This window comes from Neodothiora populina, assembly GCF_041146345.1.
Source record: "Neodothiora populina strain CPC 39397 chromosome Unknown canker_contig_15, whole genome shotgun sequence".
NCBI lineage: Eukaryota > Fungi > Ascomycota > Dothideomycetes > Dothideales > Dothioraceae > Neodothiora > Neodothiora populina.
In genome coordinates, this window is record NW_027191413.1 from 976264 (window position 1) to 988587 (window position 12324).

General features: G+C 51.7%; 4 protein-coding genes across 4 annotated transcripts; 1 reads left to right on the forward strand and 3 right to left on the reverse strand.

Annotated features, from left to right (window-relative positions):
• Positions 1-670: 670 nt before the first annotated feature.
• AAFC00_002690 (uncharacterized protein) lies at positions 671-1977 on the reverse strand (the record flags this gene model as incomplete). The annotated part of the gene is made up of 2 exons (XM_069342042.1): positions 671-1778; positions 1835-1977. The coding sequence occupies 2 exons, from the start codon at positions 1975-1977 to the stop codon at positions 671-673; spliced, it is 1251 nt and encodes a 416-aa protein (XP_069198545.1).
• A 2797-nt stretch (positions 1978-4774) lies between these two features.
• AAFC00_002691 (uncharacterized protein) lies at positions 4775-5914 on the reverse strand (the record flags this gene model as incomplete). Its single annotated transcript, XM_069342043.1, has 2 exons — positions 4775-5655; positions 5755-5914. The coding sequence occupies 2 exons, from the start codon at positions 5912-5914 to the stop codon at positions 4775-4777; spliced, it is 1041 nt and encodes a 346-aa protein (XP_069198546.1).
• A 714-nt stretch (positions 5915-6628) lies between these two features.
• On the reverse strand, positions 6629-7059 carry AAFC00_002692 (uncharacterized protein; the record flags this gene model as incomplete). Its single annotated transcript, XM_069342044.1, has 4 exons — positions 6629-6674; positions 6733-6787; positions 6843-6872; positions 6948-7059. The coding sequence occupies 4 exons, from the start codon at positions 7057-7059 to the stop codon at positions 6629-6631; spliced, it is 243 nt and encodes an 80-aa protein (XP_069198547.1).
• A 726-nt stretch (positions 7060-7785) lies between these two features.
• Positions 7786-11651, forward strand: AAFC00_002693 (DNA-directed RNA polymerase II subunit RPB2; the record flags this gene model as incomplete). Its single annotated transcript, XM_069342045.1, has 2 exons — positions 7786-11396; positions 11489-11651. 2 exons carry the CDS (start codon positions 7786-7788, stop codon positions 11649-11651), a joined length of 3774 nt encoding a protein of 1257 aa, XP_069198548.1.
• Positions 11652-12324: the final 673 nt, after the last annotated feature.

Sequence of the window (12324 nt, forward strand, 5' to 3'; positions counted from 1 at the left end):
AAGGAAACGCTGACTGCACAGATAGAGTAGTTATAATTGCAAATGGTCATGAATTATTGGTATATACAACCAAGGCAAAGTACCTTAACCTTCACACTCTGAAGATGGAGAAGTCAGCACCGACCGACATTCGTCTTGCCGTGAAGAACGACGTCATGCGCTGCCAGCGAATGAGATGAGGCTCTGACAAGGCACGTGCGTCCGCGTGTCTCTACCTCTCCGTGACAGCACTTCAGAAGCATCAACCTGCAGTAGCGTAAGGTACTGTGCCTTACCTTTGCACAAGGCAGACATGAGCATACCTTGTTCTTCGTTGCCTTGAGCTATCATGGTCCATAGGTGGGTGCTTATACATGTCGTCCAGTGAACAAGGTCTGGCTGTAGCAGAAAGCTGCATCTTCACATATGCTTTCGTTTCAACAGAGTAGAGTGTGCAACGCAACTGGTATTAATAATGACAAGGCGATTTGCGATCTATGCTGGCTATCTGCCAGCTACTAACGTCAGTGTCCGGGAGGACATCTCGACCGTACAAGAACGAAAGAAAAGGTATTTGCACAAAAAATATCCAATCATCTGAAGAAGAAAAACATTGCCGGTACCTCCTGGATTGACCGCCGCCCTTATCATCGTTGCGATCAACAAAAGCAACACACCTTCATGCTCACGTTCAGTTGCAAATGACACTGAACTGCCTGTCCGTTAGAGGCTGGGGGAAGATGCCGGCGTCAATCAGCCGGAAGGCATCCCACTCGGGGCTGGACTCGGTCTTGAAGTTCCAGAAGACCCAGCCCTGCGTGTTTCTTTCAAAGGCCTCTAATTGGGCCTCTATATAACCGCGCATGTCATTCTTGAACGTTTGGCTCCAGGTGTCCAGAGAGTTGATGCCCTCGCATGAGCCAACCCACGTGCTACCGGGATATGTGCCATCGTAACGTGCGCCAATGCCATAACCATTGAGTGCCGCTGCGCAATCGGTCATGGCAGCAGTCCACTCTCCGACAAAGGTCCACTTATCCGCGCCAGAATACGTCGGCGCATGGTTGCATACGTATTGTCTGTGCTCCCAAGGCTGGAGGGCGACAAGCTCGTCGGTGAAAACCTGGTATTCATGGTGGTCAAGAGCAACGTTTCGCGCATTGTTGTCGGATGGACTCAACCAGCCATTGTATGTGTTTGGAGGCTGAAATCCGTCCTGAATCACAACGACACGGGACTGTGAGGAAACGCGCTGCTGTCCGTATCCGTCACGCTCGAACTGCTTCAGCTTGTCGAAGTCGAGCTCAGACGACAGGGGCTCGTTGATTAATTCGATGCCGGCAATGACATCGTCGTAAGAAGAATCGCCATACTTGTTCTGGATGGTCTGCAGTACGGCCAAGGTCCTCTCTACCGTGTCGCCTTCTTGCCATTGTGGCTTGTCGAGACGCTGTCCTGAGTTGTCAAATCCGTTCTGGGAGCCTGGAGCGCTGTGGAGATCAATAATGACCTTCAGGCCCGTTCCTCGCGCCCAGTCTATCGCTGCGTCCAGGTACGGCGCTGCACCAGAAACATAAGGGCTGTTCGAGTTGTCGTATGCCCAGTGACCAATTGGGATTCTAACGACATTGAAGCCAGAGTCGGCGATCTTTTGAAAGTCGGAGAATTGCACCCAGGAGTCCCAGTGCGGCTTCAGCACACTGTATGCTGCATCGTATCCTAACTTTTCTCCTAGCGTGTACTCGTCTACGATACCCTGGTCTATAGGGTAGGCTTGGAAGATCGAGGGGGTGATCCACCTGAGAGGTATGTGTAAGTCTATGAACATCCAAGGTCGACGCAGACTGCAACTTACGGCTCGAGCACCAACCACCCTCCTATGTTGACTCCTCGCATAGTCTCACGGCCCCAGTTGAAGCCAGAAAATTGTTTGCCAGCGGGCGCTGCCACTGCTGTGGCTACAGCAGCCAAGATTTGAAGGGAGATGGCGAGCGTCATCGGTGCGACAGTCAGACGGAAATGCTTTCTCAAATGCGACTTGCCAGTATGATTTTCAACAACGACTGGAGGGGCGAAGCAGCTGATATGTCATGCGAAGCTGATGGTTGTTGTACAGCGAGAGTGATTACGATTACGTTTTCAGCAGAGGAATGTTGGCACCACACTCGCAAAATCAAGTAAAGAATGCTTTTGGAAACAGGTCGCGAAGAGGTAAGAATGCCAAAGCGAGCGATAGAGGGCAATTTGGTGCGACTAAGCAAGAGATGAATAAGCGTTCTGGTTCGACGGTGTTATCTCAACTCATTAAGTACGGATAGAAGTGTGGCACAAGCTGATCGGCGGGCTAAGGCAAGGTATGAATCGTCGCTTCCGTGAATGCATTAAAGACGGTGTTAACCGTCGTTTTACGGATACACTACCTGAATACATTACCTGAATACGTGCTCAGCTGCGGCAGTTGCCAGCGCATAGACCGTCACCACTGTTCTTTGTTGGCTGTTGGATGGCTGGCTCCCCTGACCCATTTTGGCTGTTGACAAGTCGGATAGCATTCCTTCGCTTCCCATTGTTGTGGCTGATGCACCGCAGGAAAAGGCCAGCCCGGAAAAGGCTTATTTTGTCTAGCGGCCCAGGAACAGGAAAGGGATTCAACCCAGCTGGGGGCCCCATTGGGGATCAGCGCACAAGCCGCTTGCACAGACGCGTGGTCATACACCTCAAAAGAACGTCATGTCCTGCATATCCCACGGCTGGTTGTCGTTGAGGCCGTGTCCGTAATGATCTGTCGTTTCATCAGAGGAGTGGAATGAAGAAAGCCCATGGCTAGTGGGACCAACGTCAGGTAATTGACGTCGCCTTCGTCTTTACGCCTCCGTGGGCTTCTGGTCTTTACCTGAGCCAGAGTGTTCGACTAACGACCCTGGGAAAAAGCTACGCATCTGCCATTTTATCGTCAAACGCACCCACGTCAACAGCCTCCAAGCCACAGCCGGCGGCTACATGCAGCATGTGAAGAGCAAATGTAACTCGCACAAAAGTGCGACAGCCCATCGCCGTTCTCACTGGCTGAACCGCATGAGTCGACGCTGAGCCTAACTCTATTTCCAGCATCCACCTCTGGCGGTATTATTTCCTCGTACGATCTATCTTTATCTTCTATACGTCGCCAAGTACATCTGTAACTCGTTATGCTTACATCACGACTGCGTGCTATTTTATTCCGTCACAGAACTCAGATCATCCGGCCACTACCGTAGATTCTTCTGTGTATGCTCCGGCCCGATTACAGCTAAGAGTATCATAAGCCTCAGTATCGACATGGACCCATAGCCATGGATCTGAGGGTCTGAACCTCAGACACTGACAGCGAAGATATCAATTCAATCGATAAAGCGCCGTTAGAACGCGTCAAGCTCAGCTTCCCAGCACCGGGTGCGGAGCGGCAGGCCCGTAATAATCGTACCCAACGCCTTAAAACCCGTTGCGGTTCGTAATATAGTCAGGGATGCTCAATAACTCTTTCTCTCCATCTTACAGGAGAGTCGAAGAGCACAATCTCTTGAATGCCCACGCTGAATCCAATCACCCCTGCTCACGACCCTAGTTTCTTATATGCGCCCACACATATATACCTTAGCCCTCTCATGTCTCCTCCGTTTTTATTCTCACAATTCAAAAACGCCTTCCTCTAACGCCTTCCGCGAAATTACTTTTCCAAGTATGCGTTCGACTCGAATCTTGTTCGCCTGATTCCTGCAAATTAGAGAACCAGCTGGCTTGCAGATCCCAAGTCTGAAAGAAATGCCCGTGACGAGTTCTGGAATCAAAAAAGAAAACAACAAACGTAAGCACTTCTTGGGTGGCGAGGAAGCTCTTCACAATCTGCCAAGCTTCTCTCTCTGGAACGTCCACGCGAGGTGTCAACAAACTCGTGCGTTCGGCCTAAGGTAGGTACTTTTCTTTCTCTACGTGCATCGAGTAGCTTTTTTCTCCTCCTTGCAAACGACGCCGAAACATTAACGCCGCACGCGCGCGAGAGAAGCTGTGGTATAGGGTGGGTTTTAGTCTTTTGACTTCAAGCTGTTCGTCTTGATGGCCTCTTGGCGGACTCGGCATGAATCAAAACGGCACAATCCTATTTGCTCAAGGAGGTAGGTTCCGTTGGTCAAGCAAATATCGAGAGGATTATAAAGAAGCCCCATCAGAATCGCTTGCTATCTCGAGTCATCCGTCTGGGCGTTTTTGGACTGCGATTGTAGAAGTGATGTGGCTGGACTTCCCAGCCTCGTACGATTCTTATAGCTGACGGGCGGTCGCCATTCTGTGCTTCAGCTGAGGCTTGATCCTCTGATGCCATTGCAGCCGGGCGCCTGGCAGTAATCCAATTTTTCATTTTCGTATCGTTTGTTGATGGATCTCTGTGTTCTGTCGTTCGTCTTACATGTGATTGCAACGATTGTGTCGCATCGCGTAGTCGCCATTCTGCGGATACGGGGGTTGCAATTGTAGGTGTGCCTTGAATATCAAAGGTTGTCCATATGGTAATCTAAAATCAACTGAAAGAACCCCAAAGGTCAAGTAGGCCACCTTATTTGATACACGAGAGTCGTCGGATACGGGAGTCTGGCTCCCCTGGCTCGGTTTTCTTAAAGGCACTTGCCACCGTGCTGCGCGTGATGAAGGGAGCTGCCGTAGATTATGATGGGCTGGAATGCAAATTGCCCTTTTGCTTGCAATGGTCAACCATGAATGGTATTGTCAAGATGCCCGTATAAAGACAGAAGAAAGGTACTGCTCAATCCTCATCCTCGCGCTCCGTGCTCGCATCATCATCATCATCATCATCATCATCATCATCGTGACCGTCCCCCTCTCCCTCAATCAGCGGAACAATCCTGAAATCAACAAACGCGACCCCCTCTCTGCCCTCCGTCTGCAGATTCGGCTCCACCTCGACAAGAAACTGCAGGCTCAAGACAGACTGCACATCAGTGCGCACACTGACCTTTGACGCACTAGTCATAGCGCGATACGCAGCCTTGAGGTGCGCGAAGCAGTAATTCGCCGTGAAAAGCGTCGCGCACTGGAACGTCTCGAGCAGCTGGGGGTCCTTGTCGAACTCGACAGTCGCGGACCCGAGGGGCCCGGACGCGGACAGAGAGAGATACGGCGAGGCCGGGGACGCGCGCAGGGAAAGCGTGGTCGGGTTTGCTGAGGCGAGCTCGTTGATGGCGTCGGCGAGGTGCGAGGCTTTCATGATGGTTTTGAGAGATAGCGAGTCGCGGTCGAACGGGATGTCTTCTGTGCTGGACGCTTCGTAGGTCGTCAGGTCGCAGGTCGTGCTGACGCTCGATTCCGACAGGTTGATGGATAACGGACTGCCGCGGTTTTGGTACGAGATTCGACAGAACCCTGAGTGGCCTAGTGCGGCGGAGGAAAAGGGCATCTGCGCGTGTCGGTTTAGTCTGTGGGCGGCGAAGCCGTCGTAGGGGTCCTGTTGTTGCTTGAATGATGCTGTGTCGCCCAACGTGAAGATCTGTAGAGTCTCGAGTAAGGCCGGAAGAGACAGTTGGAAGGTCGGTGGTGGAGGCGCATGCTCTGGCAGGTCATGCTGCGTCACTTCGGGATCTTGGAAGTTATAGGTCGAAAACAGAGTTTTGGAGAGGAAAACAAAGGCTGCGGGAGTTAGAGCATGGTCGAATGTGTACAAAACCGGAAAGAGTAATTCTTCATGTCCGTCTTTTCGGGGGTGGATGTCAGAGGTGCGTGATTTACCTTCCATGACACTTGTTTCTTCAGCACTGAAACGAAGGCCGTCGGCTGAGACGCGCACTTGGGTCTTGCTGGAGAAGGAAATGCATCGAAGCAAAAGATACAGTTGGCGAGCCGACGAACATATTGCACTACACAGGGGGGTGTCTGTGTTCGGAGGCATACTTGTTCGAGAAGATCGCCAAATGGGGATGAAGTCAAGGCAGTGACTTGGCCGTGTTAGAAGTGACACTCGAAGATATGCGTGCGCTGCTTCGAGTCATGATTGTAGCATGCAAGTCGTCAAGGCTACAATTCCATAGTGGAGGTAGGGTTTTCTGAGTTCTTTGTACAGAACATCAGATATCATAACGAAAAGGTATCATTATATCGAGGTCTGATAGCAAGATTCGCGCTTCGCTGAGTAAGCGCCGAAGCGAACGATCAGAGTGAGGTGTTAGAAACCAAGATATTATTGTTCATAGCATTGACATCTTCACAGATCAACATGGCCCTAGGCATGACTGTTACCACGGAAGAATATCGCCAGTGGTTCAAAGTATCACGGATGCAGGCTAAAGCAGGATCACTAGAGATCAAGTCTATATTCGTTCGCGCTCGTCTCACGCGTAGCAACGTTGACCACCAAGACTATGGTGAGTTGCCTTGCACAGTGTCAACCCGAGCATTGTGCGTATCATGTCTGCAAGCAGGCGAGTTCCAGCTGGCACGTGGCTGACATTCTACACATAAAGAAGGGAAGAAGGACAGGGTGTCCTGTGCACCTATTCTGCGATGGTCGAATGAAACCTTGCATTCGAGTGGTATGGGTATCTCTGGTAATGATGGCAATACTTTTATGCATTCCTTCTTTCTTCCTGCTGTATGCCCGAAGCGACTAGACGTAGACTCCAACAGCGCAAATCATGTAAACGGCGCCGAAACTATGTAGGCATTGATTAGAGGGGGCAATGATCCGGCCAATTGTCGATGAGTTCTTACCCGGCTGCCAGAGAAGCTGGGAGTGCGACGAGAGGAAGGTTCTTGGATGACGGGTCTGTCGAGCAAGGTCAGGCTGCATGTAGTGATATACCAGAAGTGCAGTGGCATACTGAGGCTGAAGTAACCAGAGAGGATTAAAGCTAGAAGCAATGTAAGTCAATCGATCAGGAGACGACCACTGCCTCATAACAGAGAAGGACTGGCACAAAGCCTACCAATGAACAGTAACGAGAAGCCAAGCGTGAACTGAGAGTCTTTGGAAACCATGGGCTCATAAGCCTGGGTGGCAGCAGCCTCCCAGAGGTCGTGAAGTGGTTGGACAGACATGTCTATGATGTGTTGGGATATGTAGGCTCCGATCAATAACAGTGAGCGATAGTGAGGTGACAGATTTCGTATATCTGGACCAGGCAGATGAACGATGTCACTATTATTGTGTACAGCAGTAGTAGCGTCTCGAGTGAGTGACAACTGGAGCTTCCGCTTCCACTTCCACTTCCACTTCCACTTCCACTTCCTTTGGGGTAATCGCGCTTGGACAGAAGGGGGTTCAGGGCGATAAGCTGTCCCCCTCCGGTGTTCCACTCCGGTGTTGCACTCCGATATCCCGCTCCGCCATTCCACTCCGCCGAGAAGCTGCACAGTAAGTACAGCCCTACCATAAATCATGGTCCGTGCCACCGACGCCCGACGCCGCCGCTCCTCCTTGTTGCATTATTGCAAGTGTATTATTGTACTTTATCCATCTTCCACTGACTTCGACCATCACCTCCGCCTCTTTCTGTTTCCTCCTCCATCCGCCACATCCTTTGGACGGCATTCCGTGGTGCGACTGGTTCTTTCTCTCGACCAGCGCCACCTTGCTCTGCTGCCTTGGACGTTCTTTCTTTCTTCAAGGCGAATAAACTGCTGGCGCGGATTCTTGATTTACTAAGCAGGCACGCGCGCGCGCGCTCCACGTCGCCTCGACCCTGCCTCTGATCGATTCCCATCACACACAGTCTCATCGAATCCGCTCTGAATTACCGTCCGACACCTCGATAAATCATCATCATGGCTGACTGGGATGGCGCCGCCGGCAGCCCAGAGGGCAGTGACATGTACGATGACCCCAGCGTGATTACCTCCGAGGACTGCTGGACCACGATCCAGTCTTTCTTCGATGCAAAAGGTCTCGTCTCTCAACAGCTCGACTCCTTCGATGAGTTCGCCGGTACCACAATGCAAGAGATTGTCAGCGAGACAGGCCGCATCGTCCTCGACCAGAACGCACCACAGAGCGACGACGAGTACAACCCCATCATCAAGCGACGATATGAGATCGAGTTCGGAAACATCACCATCTCCCAGGCTGCAATCACCGAAGGAGACGGCAGCACGAGACCGCTATACCCCAACGAGGCCCGTCTGCGAAATCTCACCTACGCCAGTCCCATCTACCTTGAGATGAAGAATAGAGTCATGGTTGCAAGAGAGAGGAGGGTAGGCGCTGCCTACGACGAAGATGGCATGTTGATCCAGGGCCAAGAGGGCGACGAGAACGACACCGAGCTGGTGTGGGAGAAGGAGGACCCCGACGAGCCAGAAGAGTCGACCAAGGTCTTCATCGGCAAGCTGCCCGTCATGTTGAAGTCAAAGATCTGTACCCTGCGCAATCGTTCAGAGCACGAGCTCTACGCCTTCCAGGAGTGTCCCTACGATCAGGGTGGCTACTTCATCATCAACGGAAGTGAGAAGGTCTTGATCGCCCAGGAGCGCAGTGCTGCAAACATTGTTCAGGTGTTCAAGAAGAAGGGCAGTCCCACCCCTGTCGTTGCCGAAATCCGCAGTGCCGTCGAGAAGGGTTCACGGCTCATTTCTTCCATGCAACTCAAGCTCTTCTCCAAGGGTGAGAGTCAAAAGGGTGGTCTGGGCGGTACCATCAAAGCTACCCTTCCGTACATCAAGAGTGACATCCCCATCGCCATCGTCTTCCGCGCACTGGGAGTCGTCTCCGATATGCAGATCCTTGACTGTATCTGTTACGACGCCAACGACTCTCAGATGAGAGAGATGATCAAGCCGTGCTTGGAGGAAGCTTTCGTCATCCAGGATCGTGAAGTCGCCCTCGACTTCATCGGAAAGCGTGGTCAGCAGATGGGCACCCGCGAGAAGCGTATCCGCTACGCTCGCGACGTTATGCAGAAGGAGTTCTTGCCCCACATCTCCCAGAAGGAGGGTAGCGAGACTCGCAAGGCCTTCTTCCTGGGTTACATGATCAACCGCTTGCTACAGTGCGCTCTAGGAAGAACCGAGGAGGATGACAGGGATCATTTCGGCAAGAAGCGTCTTGATCTTGCGGGTCCGTTGATGGCTCAAGTCTTCCGTCTCAAGTTCACTCAGCTCGTCCGCGAGATGAGAGGTTACCTATCGCGCTCCGTCGAAACCGGCAAGGAGTTCAACCTGACCCTTGCAGTCAAGTCAAACACTCTCACGAGCGGTCTTCGTTACTGTCTTGCGACGGGTAACTGGGGTGATCAGAAGAAGGCTGCTTCCGCCAAGGCTGGTGTGTCTCAGGTCTTGAACAGATACACATATGCTTCAACCCTTTCCCATCTGCGACGAACAAACACCCCCATCGGCCGTGACGGAAAGATCGCTAAGCCGCGCCAACTTCACAACACCCATTGGGGACTCGTCTGTCCTGCCGAAACTCCCGAGGGCCAGGCTTGTGGTCTGGTCAAGAACTTGTCACTCATGTGCTACGTCAGTGTGGGTACCCCGAGTGAGCCAATCATCGAGTTCATGAACCAGAGGAACATGGAGCTCCTCGAGGAATATGAACCCAAGAACAACCCCGACGCTACCAAGGTCTTTGTCAACGGTGTCTGGGTCGGTGTCCACAGGGACCCGTCCCAGCTTGTCAAGGTCGTGCAAAGCCTGAGGAGAAGCGGTACCATCTCCTTCGAGATCAGTTTGATTCGTGACGTTCGAGAGCGTGAGTTCAAAATCTTTACAGATGCCGGTAGAGTCATGAGACCGCTGTTCGTTGTTGACAACGACCCTTCGAGCGAGCGCCGAGGCAACTTGGTCCTCAACCGTGAACACATCGACAAACTCCAGTTCGACAGAGAGCTCGATACCACGGGTCTGAGTGAGGAGGAGCGGGCCAACAACATCTACGGCTGGAAGGGTCTGGTCAGTGACGGTATCATCGAATACCTCGATGCCGAGGAGGAAGAAGCTGCCATGATCATCATGACCCCTGAAGATCTGGATGAGCATCGCCAATCGAGGTCTGGCCTGCCTGTCTACGACGAGCCGACTCTAGACCCTCACAGACGCTTCAAGGCCAAGCCGAACCCGAACGTCAGAACGTGGACTCATTGCGAGATCCATCCTGCCATGATTCTTGGTATCTGTGCCTCCATTATTCCCTTCCCCGATCACAACCAGTCTCCTCGTAACACCTACCAATCTGCTATGGGTAAGCAAGCTATGGGTGTCACTCTGACCAACTACAACGTACGTATGGATACTATGGCCAACGTCCTGTATTATCCCCAGAAGCCTTTGGGTACTACAAGGTCTATGGAGTATCTCAAGTTCAGAGAGCTGCCTGCAGGCCAAAATGCCATCGTCGCCATTGCATGTTATGGAGGCTACAACCAAGAAGATTCCGTCATCATGAACCAATCTTCGATTGATCGTGGTCTCTTCCGATCGCTCTTCTACCGTGCATACATGGATCAGGAGAAGCGCGTCGGCATGTCCGTGGTTGAGCAATTCGAGAAGCCCACGAGGGCAGATACCTTGCGTATGAAGCACGGCACCTACGACAAACTCGATGACGATGGTATCATCTCACCAGGCTCGCGTGTGTCCGGAGAGGATATCATCATCGGCAAGACCGCCCCCATGGCCCCCGATGCTGAAGAACTCGGTCAGCGCACGAAGATGCACGTCAAGCGCGACGTGTCTACACCTCTCAGATCTACGGAAAGTGGTATCATCGACCAGGTGCTACTGACCACGAATATCGAAGGCCTCAAGTTCGTCAAGGTCCGAACCAGAACGACAAAGATTCCCCAGATTGGTGACAAGTTCGCTTCTCGTCACGGTCAAAAAGGTACTATTGGTGTCACCTACCGTCAAGAAGACATGCCTTTCACGGCGGATGGTCTCGTGCCCGATCTGATCATCAATCCTCACGCTATTCCATCGCGTATGACAATTGCACATTTGATCGAGTGTCTGCTTTCCAAGGTCGGTGCATTGCGCGGCCAAGAAGGTGATGCTACGCCTTTCACCGATGTCACAATCACACAAGTCTCAGAGCTGCTCCGATCCCACGGTTTCCAACAGCGTGGTTTCGAGATCATGTACAACGGCCACACGGGCAAGAAGCAGGTCGCGCAGGTGTTCTTAGGACCTACCTACTACCAGCGTCTGCGCCACATGGTCGACGACAAGATCCACGCCCGCGCTCGTGGACCAACTCAGATCCTCACCCGTCAACCTGTCGAGGGTCGTGCCAGAGACGGTGGTCTGCGTTTCGGAGAGATGGAGCGTGATTGCATGATTTCTCACGGTGCCTCGGCGTTCCTCAAAGAGCGTCTGCTCGACGTCAGTGACGCCTTCAGAGTCCACATTTGCGAGATTTGCGGACTCATGACGCCGATTGCGTAAGTTTTCTGACTCTTTTTCTCTCTGACGTTTTTATCTCAATCACATTCTCCTCTTGCATGACTATGGAAACTAACTCATCGTTCCACAGATCCCTCAAGAAGAACCAATTCGAGTGCCGACCCTGCCACAACAAGACGGAGATTGCACAGATCATCATTCCCTACGCCGCCAAGCTCATGTTCCAGGAGCTGGCGGCCATGAATGTCGCGACGAGAATGTACACTAAGAGAAGCGGTGTGACGATTAGATGATGGAAGGTCGGGATGGGTTGGGGGTTTTTTTTTCTTTCTTCTTCTTCGTCTCCTCTTGTGCAATAGCAAAAACAATCTCTTTTTCGGGGTTTGAAAAGATACAACAGAGGAAAAAAGTTCTAGAAAAAAAACCCCCCGGAGCGAATCAAAGATACCAAGATTTGGAAAGCATAACGTGGCAGGGAGAAGTTATGGAATTTTGCAGACCATATAACAAAACGTCGCGCTGCGCGCTCAAAGCAGGATGAAGCAGAAGAACAATAGATAAGAGCGGAAGTCTTAGCGAGACAAATCAAGATTCTTCACGCTTGCTTCTCGTACATATATCTGCTCTCGGTCAATATGATAAAACACATGAGATCATGAATAGGCTTAAGAAGTGAAAACGACAATCACAAGACCATGAATCGATTCTACTATCAGGCTACAGCAGTGGATTATACAAGGTTGCAAAAACAGGAATAGAAAGATCTAGGTTCCAAGGACTTTCTATCCCAAGGTATTTGATGATGAAGAAGGGAAAAGAGCAAGACCAAGGCAGAATACGAGAAGAAAGGCCACGCTCGTCGTCGTGGTCGTCGTGATCGTCATCGTCATCCACACCTGTATAACGAGGCGAGACGAGCATAGACTGCATGTTGTTGCATGAGAGAGAACCAGACAAGATGTAAAT